Here is a 15054-nt window from a genome sequence, read left to right on the forward strand (position 1 = left end):
ATTTTCAGCGTGCAAGTCATGCCCGTCTGGACCGCATTTATGTAACGCTGGACGTATTTCCAAAATGCAACATTTATCAAGTAGTTCCGGTGTCTTTCTGAGACCACTGTTTAGTTGAGTGCGGAATTGGGTAGCAAAAACGTGGCAGTGCTTTTAGCTCAAAACCGTGTAAGTTAAATAAGAAGCTGATGAAAGGCAATGCTTTCAACCGTGCGGTAATGGAAGAAATCGGCGAAATAGAGCAAAGTAATGAACTGAAAATATGGCAGCAGTGGGAACTTTGTAATGAACAGCTTAAAGTAAAAGCAATAGAGCGGTCCTGTTCCATTGCGTACGAGGAGAAATTAAATGAAGGCAGTCTATGTCTGTGCTTGCAAAACTGCTCGAAAAAGAATGCGAAGCGCCTGGTAAATGGATCGATGACATTAAGAAAACAAAACAAACATTGAAGTGATAGAAGAGGAGCGCTATCGCGGATCGTTGGTGCTGGCGCGAGCGGAACCCGTAGCTGCAGGGCAGGCTCCGTCGAAGCGACCGCTTCGAATTGAAAAAAAAATCACGCTCGGCGACATTACAAACACAACATAGAATTGGGAGGGTCCTTATTGGATGATAACGAACATATTAAGCATGTGTTTTTCACTACTACCAGGCATTGCTCGCTTTACATGTTCCCGACACGAACACGTTTAAGGATAGATTTCTTGGGGCACTGCCGCGCCTCAACGATGAACAGAAAGATAGGTTAGAGCTGTTAATAAACCGAATCAGGGATAAAAACTGCGATAGACAATATAAACCCCAGAAAATCCTCACATGCTTTCTTATATATATATATATATATATATATATATATATATATATATATTGTGCAACTCGCTAATAAACGAGTTGGAGGTCAGCGCTCTGTTCCTTTTTGTGGCCGGCTCGGCTTGTTTCCTCCTTTGTATGTTGTTGCGCTGTACCAGTTCTAGAATGCAATACCAACTCGCCCAATCCTCAACCCTAGTGCACCTCTAGAATGCTATAATGACGGCGAGACATATTGGACAGCGCAGGTGCATGATACACGTGGAAAGGCGGAAGGGTGGAAAGGAACGGGCATGCCGACTTTTGCTAGAGCTACCGTGTGCAACCTGTTCTTTATGAGTAAGCTATTGTATTTAATGCAAGTTTTACATTGTGCTACATTGAATTTGCGCCATTTTGTTGTGAGCTGCGCAATAGTAAAATTGCAGGCAAACGAACTTGTTCAGAGGAGTTAAGAATGTTGGATTAGGCCGGGCACACCTTTTTTTTCAGGTAGATTGTTAACAGATCTTTTTTCCTTCGTGAGGTCAGCGATCCTTTTTGCGCACGGAATGCCAAATAAGGCTCGGACTCGCGTTGCCAGACTTTGTTGTGCCAACCAAATTACCCTCGGGAGATATTTTTGGCACGGCGGCCGCATTTCGATGGGGGCGAAATGCGAAAACACCCGTGTGCTTAGATTGAGGTGCACGTTAAAGAACCCCAGGTGGTCAAAATTTCCGGAGTCCTCCACAACGGCGTGCCTCATAATCAGAAACCCCAAATATTATATATATTATAGATATCTTTGGTTATCTTAGAGAAGTTGTCGCAAGTGTACGATTCCTTGCAAGGAGAGTTTCAAATGAATATTTATCTACTGTCAAGAAGAAAATGTTGTACAAGGATTTGTGTGACGTTGTTCTGCCAGAGCGCATGTACAGAGCCTTGTACAATGGAGGCACTGGAAGGGACGTGTTAAAGAGAGTAAAGGAATGTATCTTACGCCAAGGGTTAAAACCTTTTTTTTAATTGCACACTGGAACGTTGCCAGTAAAAATGTTTTTACAGGAAAAGGGCTTATTTCTTCCATGGGAATCTCACTGCCTTATGTGCAAACAACAAGAAACGATAGGTCATATTTTTGTTTTTGTTTTTTTCATTGTTGGGAAGGGGTATTTTTGCGACGTACTACAAAGAACGATAAAGACAGAATTTCCACTCGACCCTCTGCATTACCTTATATACCCATTACTAACGAGGATGGCGTTCCGTTTAATTTAATAATGTTGATGGGCCTCCACAGTATTCGGCGCTCTCGAATGGCGGGATACTACTGTTATCCCGACGCACGACCTGCGCGAATTAATTTTCGTGAAACTGTGCATCGGTTTGTTGAGTTTTTAAAGGCCGCTGGCCATGCTCCCGAGTGGTTGTCAAGGGTGGAGCCTCTGGTGGGTCTAAATGAATTTTAATGTGACGAAGCCATACCCCTGCCAGGCTGATTATGTCAATACCGCGTGGACATTGTATACTGTAATATTTGTTTTGTTTATTGCTTGTCGCCGTGGCGTCGGAGAAGCCTGCTCGCCTCGCATCCCGCTGGCCTTGGTTCCATTGCCACCCCAACTAAAATCTAGTTAACTTTTTTTACAGGAACCTCGCTGCGAAGTTTGACGGCAATTCCAGTACATTTTATGTGGCTTTACTCTTTGCCGTTGGTAATTTTTGATACCATCATTCGGTTAGGCCGCCGACTACCACGCCGGATTTTCGCTTAATCAGGCATATAATGCTTTCTGAGAAGTTTGACGTCAATTCGAGTACTTCTTATGTGGCTTTACTCTTTGCCGTCGGTCATTTTTGGTACCATCATTCGGTTACGCCGCCGACTACCACGCCGGATTTTCGCTTAATGAGGCATATAATGCTTTTCCATTATTATACCTGCTATATTTAGAATAAGCTAGCGCAAGACAGGGGTAACTGGATATTGCAGAGAGGAGTCTTGGCCCTGCAGTGGACATAAATATATGCTGATGATGATGTTGATGTACGACCTTTGCCCACAAGGAACAGGCCAGAAAGGTTTCTTTTTTTTGCCGCGGTATTGTATGCGTACATAGTTGATGGATAAATCTCTTCCACGAACACTGACTGAGAGGCAGTAAGTGTCATTTCTCCGATTAGAGTAGGAACACTTGACGCCGAAGTAGTTTCGAACGCGACTCGCTTTCTTTTAAAAGCACGGTCAGGGGACCAATAGAACAGCGTATCAAAAATGCGACGTAAAGGAAATAATATGTACACCTTCGAGTCACGTATGACAAGAGCTGTCTGTAAAAATTGCAAGCGAAGCCATAGCTGGCTTTTGCTGAAGGACATTTCCAGTTTTCTGCCTGGTGTTCCCGCCTGTCGCTCAAAAAAATAGCACAACACATTTGTCCTGTCGTAGATTACACTTATTCTTGCTATATTTTGCCCATTTCGACAGGAACCTAACTTTTTCAGAGTAGTTATGTGTCTCGTCCTTAAAGTTTAATCAATCGATCTTCTAATTCAATATTACTGTAATTTACCACCTCGACCATAGCGCTGTCCACGCTTTTTTGTCGTCCTTTTATCTCTAGACCTCTTTTCATTTTCTTATGCGCTAAAACATCCCTTTGGCTAAATTCTAACTAGACGAACTGTGTGTTCTAAATATTTGAGTGCGTTGCTGCATGCCGCTTAACATTGAATTTAGTGTTTATGCGGAAAAGCTGCGAATTAGTAATGCAGTAGAAGATGTTTCTGACCTGCTCTATAATAGCATTTAGTTTATTGCGGTTAATTATAGCCTTTGGTGGAATCAGTCAGGATCACGCTTCGACATGTCCAGGCCATCTTGCTAGCCAGTGTAAAGGAGTGGTAACTTTTGGCCCTCCATTTTAGGAATGCCCAAAGGTGTAGCCTTTTTTCTATAACGAAACTACTTGCTGTCATTCTTCACTTGAAGACGAACGTTGTACCTTTTCTGTCGTCTTTGCATAGCTTTTCATTTTTCTTACGCGATGAAACCCGCCCACGTCTAAACTCCTCATAGCCCCACTCACGGCGATAAATACGGCAGCTTGGTTTACATTGGACTGTTTCTCGCTTCTTTTTCAGGAGTTTATTTAGTTCATAAATCGCATTGTCTAACTAAAAAGTAGGGCAGTACAACTTCGCCCTGGACCATCAGCTCGTGCTTCTGGAAGCGCAGAGAACTTTCATACAATTCTGTCCGTTGGCAAGTCGCGCAAAAATGAACAGCAAAGAATTATTTACATTCGTGATTTGTAAAAATGCTTAGTGCGACTTGTTCTTGTTTAGATATCATTTTTAGCATACTTGTGAACATTCATGATTTTCAACATTTTCTTCGTGCTATACACAATCACATATTTATGGGGCGAGATTTTTTGTAGACTGAAACTAATTTTTGTAGAAAATAGGCCTACTTCCCCTAGTTCAGGAGGATCACCGAGACCTTCCATGGCTAAGAATGTATATATAGGCGCCTGCAGGGAACCTCGCCAAATATTTGTCAAATGTACCCTACATCGCACGAGCACCGGAGTTCAGGAGGGCGGATTCCAGGCAGACAGTGACTATTCCTCTTCCCTCCCGATTCACGACCTTCTGGCCTGTATGGTGTACCAGAAGCTTTTATTTGGCACGGTGTACACTGACCGGCCAGTTCCTCCACATCTTATGCCATAAGAGAAAGCGCAGTAGCTAGAAGAAGCCTGCGATACCATATTTAACATGCTCAACTGGCGGGGTTCACATGATACCATTACTCTGTCGGAACGACTGTACAGCCCAAAATGGACGGGCCTTATCGAGAAAGCCTGGTTTTCATAACCGCGGATATTGGACACATGCAAACAAACCACTCAATGCCAACATTTGGACGCTTTTTATATCAGGAAAGAAAGGCGTGGACAGCGTTAACGAGACGCTTACGCTCTATTTGGTAGCAAGGTGTAGTTCTTCAATTTTTGTTTTGTTGAACTGGGGAACCTGGTTGAATGCACATTACTGTCTATTTGTGTTCTTTCTTACTGCTTGGCAGTGGAACTCCAATAAATTAATTGTGAGAGTAGTGATCAAGTCATCTGGTTCTGTATTTACTGTGCTAGTTTTAATTGGGCTATAATAGCTTCACAAAGAATGAATGAATGAATGAATGAATGAATGAATGAATGGTGTTTTTATTTATTTTCACATTGAAAAAGAGGAGACAGGACTAAAAGCTGGGGTACAGCTTGACGAAGGTCCCGGCCTTTATACATTTGACAGCAGAGCACTGCAGAAATATCACGAAAAGTACAACACTTGCAACAAATGGACAGGTGGGCTAACATGCACCCATGACTGTAATATGTGAATAAAAATATTATGAGATTCTGGTCTATTTGGCATAACTGACAAAATAGTCTTATTTCATTATTGGAGCAGCATATAGGATCAAAGTCTTCCTGTGCGAGTGGATTAAGCAGAATGGGTACTGTAAGTGTTAATGATTGTTTATCGTAATTGGTCCGAGGTGTGCATACGTGCCATTCCTCTTTATGCCTAGTATTACGCTTGCTACGGTTAGATTTTAAATCAGCCAGAGAAAACAGAATAGAGTTATTAGACTTCAAGTATGACCTGTAGTTCAAAATTAAACGATAGTTGTATAAAGAGAATACAGGCATGATTTCAAACTTTGAGAACAGATTTACCCAATAACAAGTTATTTTGAGCTATATTTCTTTACGTTTTCGTTGCGGACACACATACCCATTGGAGTAAGCTAAGTAACTGTGAATATCTGCCGCCAATGGTACTTGGACTTTTACGGAGTTGCCATTGCCGTATTATGCTTTGCAAGTTTTGTTTTTAATCATGCCCTTAATAAAACTTCAATTGAAAGGTCTGTTTTCCGATGTCTGGAAGGTATTGCATCTGCTACAGGACTTTGCTACTTGCGCACACGCTGCTCGGGGCGCACAAACATAAAAGATTGCCTATTTTAGTAAGGTGTAAACTATTCCTCCTTGGTATTACGTTTACTAAGAGCTAGAGTGGGCAATAAGTTACGCCAAGAACAGAAAGTGCCCACAATTCTTTGCTTGCTGTCTTGAGCCGCGCTGTACGGTTTATTGCTAAATATTCAAGAGTGACAAAAACTTCGTCAATGCATGTCGTATAACCCTTCATTTTTCAGGTTCCAAAGAAAGCCCATTACGTGGGGCGCAGCAAACAGGTTTGGTTCAGCGAAATGGAAGCTGGATATCAGGTGTGTTATTTTTGTATATATTGTAATAGAGAAAAGAGTTCGACGGCACGCACATCTGGCATGCAATGCACGAAATCGAGGTACTATGAATGAAGGAAAGCTGTCTTCGTCGCTCATTCGAAACAATTCTTCAGTCAGTCACTCCGTAACCATTTGTCAATCCGAGACTTCCGTGTCGCGTAGCTGTACAGTTGCACAGCTGAATGTTCTGCCAAATGTCACCAATCGGTTCGTTGTCAGCCAAATATTTGATAGCAAAATATTCTTTGCTTTGTCCAACCAATTTGCCCGTGTGGTTCGGATGACTTCCTTTAGCAACGCAATTTGTCCTTGTTTAAGCCATGGTCCCCCTGCACAGCAACCTCTACCCAATCATCCGCCATCAAGCACGCTGGCAGGGACGACCTGGGCTGAAGCCACCTGCTCAGTAATCCACAGAGCGAGAGTAAAATTTTCTCTCTACCCAATATGCCGCAGGCATTCTTGGCTGCTGCTTCGTATTTCAGTTTTTCGAGTGCCTAACATGAGAGATCATCAATTCGGAAAAGCGCTTTATCCTGAATTACCCAGAACTGCAAGACGAGGACACACACACACACACACACGCACACACGCACACACGCACACACACACACACACACACACACACACACACACACACACACACACACACACACACACACACACACACACACACACACACACACACACACACACACACACACACACCAGGACGCTACCTGCGAAATACTAAAATCTTATATTCAGTATTCATGCTGTGGCGTTTCTATCTATCTATCTATCTATCTATCTCTCTATATATCCGACTATTTCATTTCATTTATTTCATTTCATTTCATTTATTTACCTTAAAGACCCCACTAGGGGGTATTACATAAGGGGTGGGTGTACATAAAAAATAAAACACTCAAATTTGTGACGACAGGTACTCAGTCACATTGGCAGAAAAAGATGATGGACAGGTGAGAACGACGATATTGCGAGGAAGGCTGTTCCAGTCTTTGGCTGCACGAGGAAAAAAAGATGCTGAAAAATTAACAGTTCTCATACGTGTACGGGAAACTTGCAGTTGGTGACCAGTGCGAGGAGATATGTATGTGGGTGGTGTTATGTAAGGGGCATTGTTAAGTGATGAATGGTAAAGCTTATAGAATAGACAAAGTGTTGCTATGCGTCGGCGGAGGGATAAAGCTTGCAGCCCAGATTCCGCTTTGAGGGCGGTAACACTGATTTCGTGAGAATAAGATGAGTGAATGAATCTGGCGGCACGATTTTGTACCGCTTCAAGGTCATCTACGACGCATGCTTGATGTGGGGACCATATGGCTGACGCATACTCAAGTTTTGAACGGATAAGTGACTTATAGGCTAGTAATTTAACTTGTTGGGGAGCGTTACGAAGGTGACGTTTCAGAAAACCGAGAGTTCTATTTGCCGATGATATGATGTATGTAGTATGTGCATGCCATGAGAGATCATTGGACAAAGTAACGCCTAAGTATTTGAACGATGTTACTGCTTGTATAGGTTCGTTAGCAATTATGTACGGGAATGTAACGGGGTGTTTTTGGCGAGTAATGGAAAGAAGTTTACATTTAGTCGGATTAAGTGTCATTAGCCAGCGGTCGCACCATTCCTGGACACGGTCTAGATCATGCTGAAGTTTTGCTGCGTCGCAATGATTAGAAACTGATCGGTAAATTACACAGTCGTCAGCAAACATACGGATTTGGCAAGATAAGTGTTGAGGCAAGTCGTTAATATATATTAGAAATAGGAGAGGACCGAGAACAGAACCTTGGGGTACACCAGATGTTACAGGAACAGGGTCAGAGGTATGATTATTAACAAGGACGTGTTGGGACCGGTTAGACAAGAATTCCTTGATCCAAATCAGAATGTTGTGGTCCAGGTTTAACTGGTTTAGTTTTAAAAGTAATCGTTGATGCGGCACTTTATCAAACGCTTTTGCGTAATCTAAGAAAATGGCATCAGTTAGTATGTTGGTGTCAAGGTTAACATGCAAGTCATGAATGAAAATGGCCAGTTGGGTCTCGCATGAGAAGCCCTTTCGAAAGCCATGCTGAGATGGATGAAAAAAGTTATTTTTATCGAGAAATGCCATGATATTAGAATAAATGACATGCTCCATGATTTTGCACGGGACGCTTGTTAATGATATGGGGCGGTAATTTAGCGGGGAATCTTTTTTACCAGATTTGTAGACAGGAACAACCTTCCCCACTTTCCAATCATTTGGCAAGTGACCTACAGAGAGTGAATGAGAAAACAAAATACACAGATACGCAGTAATTGTATGTCTGGTGTTCCTTAACAGCTTGGAATTGATTTCGTCGACGCCTGTCGATGAAGAAAGCTTAATGTTATCTAACAAAGATAAAATTCCATCATGAGTTATTGTGATAGCAGGCATAGTAGACAGAGTTTTAGCTGGTGTCGTAAGCAGAGGTGTGCTGGGTTCTTTTGTGAAAACTGTGCTAAAAGCAATGTTGAAGGTGTTAGCGCATTCTAGGTCCCCGACGGTTTCTCCCAATTCGTTGGTCAGAGTGATAGCGCGCGATTCGATAGGGTTGATACCTTCCAAAATTTTCTCGGTTGATCATTTAACAATTTTGTCAAATCGTTGTTGAAAAATTTGAACTTAGCATTTCTCACAGCAATCAGGTAGGCATTCTCGGCAGTATAGTACCGTTGCCACGCATTAGACGAGGCTCTTGCCTTAGCAGCACGAAAGAAGCGCTTTTTTCTGCCTTCTAATGTTTTAAGTGCCTTAGTGTACCATGGCTTTTGGCGATTTTCACGGAAAGTAATTTTAGGAATGAATTTGTTGGCCAAGTCCTGTATTTTGTATTTGAATACCTCCCAGCTCTCCTGGAGAGGCATGCTGTAAAATTGGGCTTCAAATAACGGGAAAAAATTTCTAAGCTCGTAGTTAATTGCGTCATAGTTACCTTTCTCATATAGAAGGATTGTTTTCTTACATTTTTCGCGCCGTTCAAGGCAGAACGAAAACTCGGCGTGGATAACTTTGTGATCACTAATTTCTTGCAGGTAAGTTATATGTGATAAGCTCTCAGGATTCGTAGTTAGTATAAGATCCAAGATATTAGCACTGACGCCAGCAACACGCGTTGGTTCCCTTACTAACTGAGTGAGATTAGCATTCAAACATACTTCTATAAAATCCTTTAATTCTCTGTGGTTCGCACCTGAGGGAGCTAGTTTCTGCCAGTCGATACCGGGATAATTGAAATCTCCGAATAGCAATATATGTGAATTTGGATGTGCAGTACCGAGATCACTCAGAATACTGTTCAGCTCACTTGCAAAGTTAGGTGAAGTATGCGGTGCCCTGTAGCAAACACCAAGCAAAACGGATTGCGCCGGTGAGCGAAAAATTAACCATAACATTTCCAGATCAGAGACGATGTATAATGGTGTGCACGATAAATTAGGGCCCACAGCAATCAAGACACCGCCCCCTCGAGTGCATCTGCGGTCATTTCTAAAAACTTCGAAACCTGCCAAGTCGGCAAGTACTTCTGTATCAGTGACATCAGGGGTAAGCCATGTTTCAGTTAGTATAAGTACGCTGCTGTTTGAAGAAATCATGATGTTAGACACGAGTTCACGCTTAGGTAGGAAACTGCGAATATTTGTGAATATGACAGACAATGAAAGATTATTTCTTGGCATGGTTTGGGGGCGGGTAATCACATTTTTTCGGGCGGACGATTGCTATAACATTTCTCTTACAGTTTCAGATACGCTATCAAACACATAGCGCTTCGGTCCGATGTGCAGGGTTTTGTAGCGCAGATTAAATGGGGCAGATTGCTTTCTGGCAAATGCAACGAGCTGGCTGCGAGCAATTCGAACTGCACGAGAAAAATCTTCGCCAATACTATAATTGGTACCTTTTAGTTTCCGGGCGCTCGACAGGACAGTTTCTTTTGTTTTGAAAAATGTGAATTTTGTTATTATTGGACGGGGTTTGTCGTTCGAATGACGTCCGAGACGATGGGCGCGCTCTATCTCTTTTGTGTCGATGTGTATATCTAAATGCTCACGGCAATGTTTAATGATAAGTTGTTCTGATTGTGCGTACGATTCAGGTGTAGTTTCAGGGAGTCCGTAGAATACTAAGTTGTTCCGTCGCGTTCGGTTTTCCGCATCATCAAAACGTGCCTCTAGTTTTGAAATTAAGCGAGTAGCTTTAGTTGTGTCGGCGCGGAGAACTTCTGTGTCTGTTTTAAGTGTTACAAGGCTTTCGTAATGGCTCTCAAGTTCGGCCATACGTTTGCCGAGGTCAGATACATTTCTATCTGTCGCTAATAACTGAGATTTTAGATCTTGAACTTCAGAAATAAGCTTGGACTGGCCAGTAGATATCTTCTTTAGCTCTGCGAGGATAGCTGCATTATCCGGACCGGGGTTAGTTTCTATATCACCGGAAAGTAGGAGTAACAGCGAAAGAACGAGATGAAAACAATCAGCAAGAACAGCGTTAAGGCACTGTGGGCTTGGCAGCTGTACTAAGAAGTAGTTGTTAGACTTTTTGGCAAAGAGGCTGAAACGTTCACCAACCTGCATTACGAAGACGAAAGGATTAGTGGCCTGCGCAGTGGCAAAGCCGCCAAGCCCACAAAGTGCCACTGGTGGCTGCTCCTGTTTTATAGCTGGTCCTAGTAGTGATGCTGGATGCGATGGCGCTTCCCATTCTGCTGCGAGGGACAGGTAATCCAAGGACGAGTGTGTCGTTCCAAAGACGGGTGAAGCGATGGCAGTGGTTCGTTGACGGGCGCCTGTTACATCCACGCTGAGATGGGTTGGTAAAGATGAAGGTGCAGTCAGTGGCGTAGTCGCCAGTCCAGGAAGGAAAAGACACGCGATGAATGGTCCGAGCACCTGCATTACGAAGACGAAAGGATTAGTGGCCTGCGCAGTGGCAAAGCCGCCAAGCCCACAAAGTGCCACTGGTGGCTGCTCCTGTTTTATAGCTGGTCCTAGTAGTGATGCTGGATGCGATGGCGCTTCCCATTCTGCTGCGAGGGACAGGTAATCCAAGGACGAGTGTGTCGTTCCAAAGACGGGTGAAGCGATGGCAGTGGTTCGTTGACGGGCGCCTGTTACATCCACGCTGAGATGGGTTGGTAAAGATGAAGGTGCAGTCAGTGGCGTAGTCGCCAGTCCAGGAAGGAAAAGACACGCGATGAATGGTCCTAGCACCTGCATTACGAAGACGAAAGGATTAGTGGCCTGCGCAGTGGCAAAGCCGCCAAGCCCGTATCGCCTGCCCCGAATCAAGGCAGCACTTCACTTCAACCAAAAGAACAGGCTGGATTCACGAAGGAGCATTGTAGAATGGATCATATCAGTGTTACCATTCTGATAATTCAGAAATCTGTGGAGTACTATCAACCTCTCGTTATGACTATGATGAATTATTTTAAAGACGTTTGATTTCGTAGAGACACCAGCCGTCATGGAGGCGTTCAGAAACGAAGTAAAACAGGAAGACATGAATATCTTAGGAAAGAAATACAAAGATTTCACAGTTACCGTAGTTCCGCTAAGGGAAAGAGAGATAACATTTATTCGGAACGAGCGCTATCTGCGCCCTGGGTGGTGTTAGAGCTTAAACCGGTTGTTACGGGGATGGGGTTTCGTCGACCTTCGAGAGCGTCTGCTTGGAGCTCGAACCAGGTTTACCATCGGAGGGGGTCCGACAGTGAAGGCGAGGTGATGTAAAAACATATAACATAAGTTTTATACATCGTTACGGGTGAGCAGTGCACTCCAAACCAAAACGTACAGAAACGTTGAGCGTGTGTGCTCCAGCACACAACGGTAGAGAAGATGTCCACGTGGCGTCTCGCTAGCCTTCTTACAGCCTGCACTGTCCGGGCAACGTCATTCTCTCGTGGTCCCTAGTAGAGGACCTTTGTCAGCACACTAGCCAGCCCACACAGATGAATTAGGAGAGAAATAAATCCAAAGGATAATAGGATTTGCACTGATGCATAATACCATGGCACACACTCGACGGAGAAGTCGTTTCATGTTGACGAGCACGATTATCAGGTACGTCGAGTCTCAGGCGCTTGACATCCGTTCCATTCATCGGCGCACAGAGTGAAGCGTAACAGCGGACAGTCTCCTTATTAAAGGTGGCCAGTAGCCGCTGGCTATGACTATCTACCGTGCCTGTCCGACGAGGCTGCGCAGTCGCTTCGAGTCCGGGTACAGCCTAACCAGGTAAAAATTGCAAAATGGCTGGCAAGAGGCGGGCTGTAGATTTACGGCGCTGATAGTACAGGCAAGGGCGAACGAGCTGCCGAACGTAGCCGTATATTCCTCGCCACTAGTACCGCTGTAGAAGGCGATAGTGTGTGTTGAAAGCTCCCTAGTGTGCACACTGTGGATCGGCGTGGAATGCGGCGCTTAACTCGGAACGCAGCCTGCGGGGTACTGCTAACAAGCACTAGGACCTGTCGGGGTTATAATTGCGTCGATAAAGCGGGCTGAGGGGAATAGCGAAATGTCGAGAATGATGACGCAACGGGGGACTGGTTGTTTGTGCTGATGAACCAGAAAGAATGTCTATAAGAGGACAATCCAAGTGTCTTTGCACTGCTCAGAAGCGTTGGTGGTAAGGTCGAGCGAAGAAACGGCAAACTGGGATAGTGAGCAGCAGGCATTGTCGCCAGGTAAGGAGAGCGCGAGAGGGCCTCGGTATAAGAATGCTGGCGTCCGCTGCAGTACAACACGCCGGTATCGTAATCTTGCAGGCGAAATGCCAATCGAGCAAGACGGGTTGAGGGATCTTTGAAGGACGACAGCGAAGATAGTGCGTGGTTGTCCGTGACTACATCAAATGCACGGCCATACAAATGAGGCCGTTACCTATATGGCCGTCCGTAAGGCATTCCTTTTCTTTCCGAGTCTAATTGGTCTCAGCTTTCATAAGCGTACAACTTGCATAAGCCACGACATACTCAGGAAACCCTTGTTTGCGCTGGGCAAGCAGAGCGCCGAGGCGAACACCGTTCGCACCTGTGTGCACCGCGGTAGAGGCGGTTGGGTCGTAATGGTCCAAAATTGGCGGAGACTAGCAAATGTGGGAGCTTTGTGAAGGCCTCCTCACACACGGCCGACCGCGAAGTGAGGGGTCCATTGCTACTAAATGGCTTTGTCAGTGGGTATATGATGGCGGCGAAATATCGAATGAATCGTGTGAAATAAGAGCATAGACCCATGAAACTGCGCAATCCTGTGGCCAATGTTGGCTTAGGGATCTCGGCGATAGCCCGAAGTTTGCCTGGATCGGGAAGTATTCCATCCTTGGATACGGCCTATAATTATCAGTGGCTGATCTGCGAATCGGCACTTTTTTGGGTTTAGTTGTATGCCAGAGTTTGTTAGACACTTCAAAACACACCGGAGCGATTGAAGGTGCATGGTGAATTCAGAAGCGAAAACTGCAAGATCGTCAAGATGGAACACGCATGTGTGCCGCTTCAAAGCGCGTAGAACTGTGTCCATCACGCGCTCGAAAATTGCCGGCGTATTATAAAGTCCAAAAGGCATTACGTCGAATTCGTATAAGCCGACGGGTGCGACAAAAGCTGTCCTCAGCCTATCGGCGTCTGCCATGGATACTCACCAATACCCTGAGCGCAAATTTGGAGATGAAAAGAATTCTGCAGCTTGTAGACTTTCAATCGCGTTGTCTATGCTTGGGAGAGGGTAGGCGGCCTTGCGAGTGATCTTGTTGAGGCGCTGGTAGTCCACACAGAACCGCACAGAACCATCTTTATTCGTAACAAGAACGACGGGGGATGTCCATGGACAGTTGAAAAGTCGTACAGGGTGGTCCTTTATGAAAGAGAACACGCGAGCGCGAAGCCGTGCTCTACTGAGGCTGCTTAGAGCGCCAGCAAATGGCAGCAAGGAGAAGCACGTCTGCTTGTGGCGTCATCTGTTGGCGGCCAGAATAACCAGGCAAGGCCGATAGGCAAGCGCGTGCTACAATTAGCTCGAATGCTCCCGCCGTCCTTGTATGTCTGTTGGGCAAGGAGCGGGGCCTGCAGCGCAACGCCTGCTGCTAGCAAGCCGCGTTGTATACGCAAGTGCACTGGAAGCGTGAAAGCGCCAATATACGCCCGATTGTTCTTAGGCACTCCTCGCGCACTCATATTAATGCGTTAGCGTTGTAGGGCTTCTTCCCTCGGAACATTGTCCGTCCGTCCAGTTTTTCTGTCTGTAACGCGTGACAGGATGCACTGGATGCATATATATACTTGAAGTCCTATAAAGGTGTATATTATAATGCCTTATAACTAAGTATGACTAATGAGATTTATGATTTTGACTATATATAATGAGGACTGAGAGGTACAAGTGTAAGTAAGGTTGAGAAGACTATAATATCAGTTACGATAAAATTACTTAAGTGTAAAGGCGATTAAGAGAGGGTAATTAGGAATACTGAGGCTAATTAAAATCAATTGATGATAAATTATTAGACTAATCAAAGGTTGCTAACTTTAGATCAACGGAGCCAGATCAAGAATTAAGGTTAAGTAATCTTAAATATTATTTACAGATATAAACGTTGGTGTCATAATTTTGACTAAGATTAATTAATTAAGTAATTAAGGACACGTCGTCAATATAGACATAAGTAAGCCTGAATAATAAGTAACAAAATAATTACGTTTATTTACCTAAGCTTACCTTTTACTTGCCTGCACTTCTCTCCTAAACAGCTTCGAATCAGGTGACGTTTATTCATGCTGTGAGTGGATGGAGCCAGTACTCCATACTGCAAGAAAGTACGCAGAAACTCTACTAGAGTTCTCAAAGTGTGCATAAGCCTACCCCCAAATTTAAGTTGGCGCACCCCAACA

At 44.3% G+C, this 15054-nt stretch overlaps 2 protein-coding genes across 3 annotated transcripts in view; one reads left to right on the top strand and one right to left on the bottom strand.

The window, feature by feature from the left end:
* Positions 1-15054, top strand: part of LOC142583430 (uncharacterized) — a 1100669-nt gene that overhangs the window by 1057547 nt on the left and 28068 nt on the right. For both annotated transcript variants that reach the window (XM_075693897.1, XM_075693898.1), the window contains one exon: positions 6029-6100. In XM_075693897.1, coding sequence (XP_075550012.1) covers positions 6029-6100 — 72 coding nt within the window. The remainder of the gene's footprint in view (positions 1-6028; positions 6101-15054) is intronic.
* Positions 9881-11377, bottom strand: LOC142582112 (uncharacterized). The gene has a single exon (XM_075691513.1). It carries the CDS (start codon positions 11375-11377, stop codon positions 9881-9883), a length of 1497 nt encoding a protein of 498 aa, XP_075547628.1.

The sequence above is a fragment of the Dermacentor variabilis genome, chromosome 5 (assembly GCF_050947875.1).
Source record: "Dermacentor variabilis isolate Ectoservices chromosome 5, ASM5094787v1, whole genome shotgun sequence".
Classification (NCBI taxonomy): Eukaryota; Metazoa; Arthropoda; class Arachnida; order Ixodida; family Ixodidae; genus Dermacentor; species Dermacentor variabilis.

Coding starts and splice junctions, on each gene's coding strand:
- LOC142582112 (XM_075691513.1), bottom strand. CDS start 11,377: ATGCAGGTGCTAGGACCATTCATCGCGTGTCTTTTCCTTCCTGGACTG.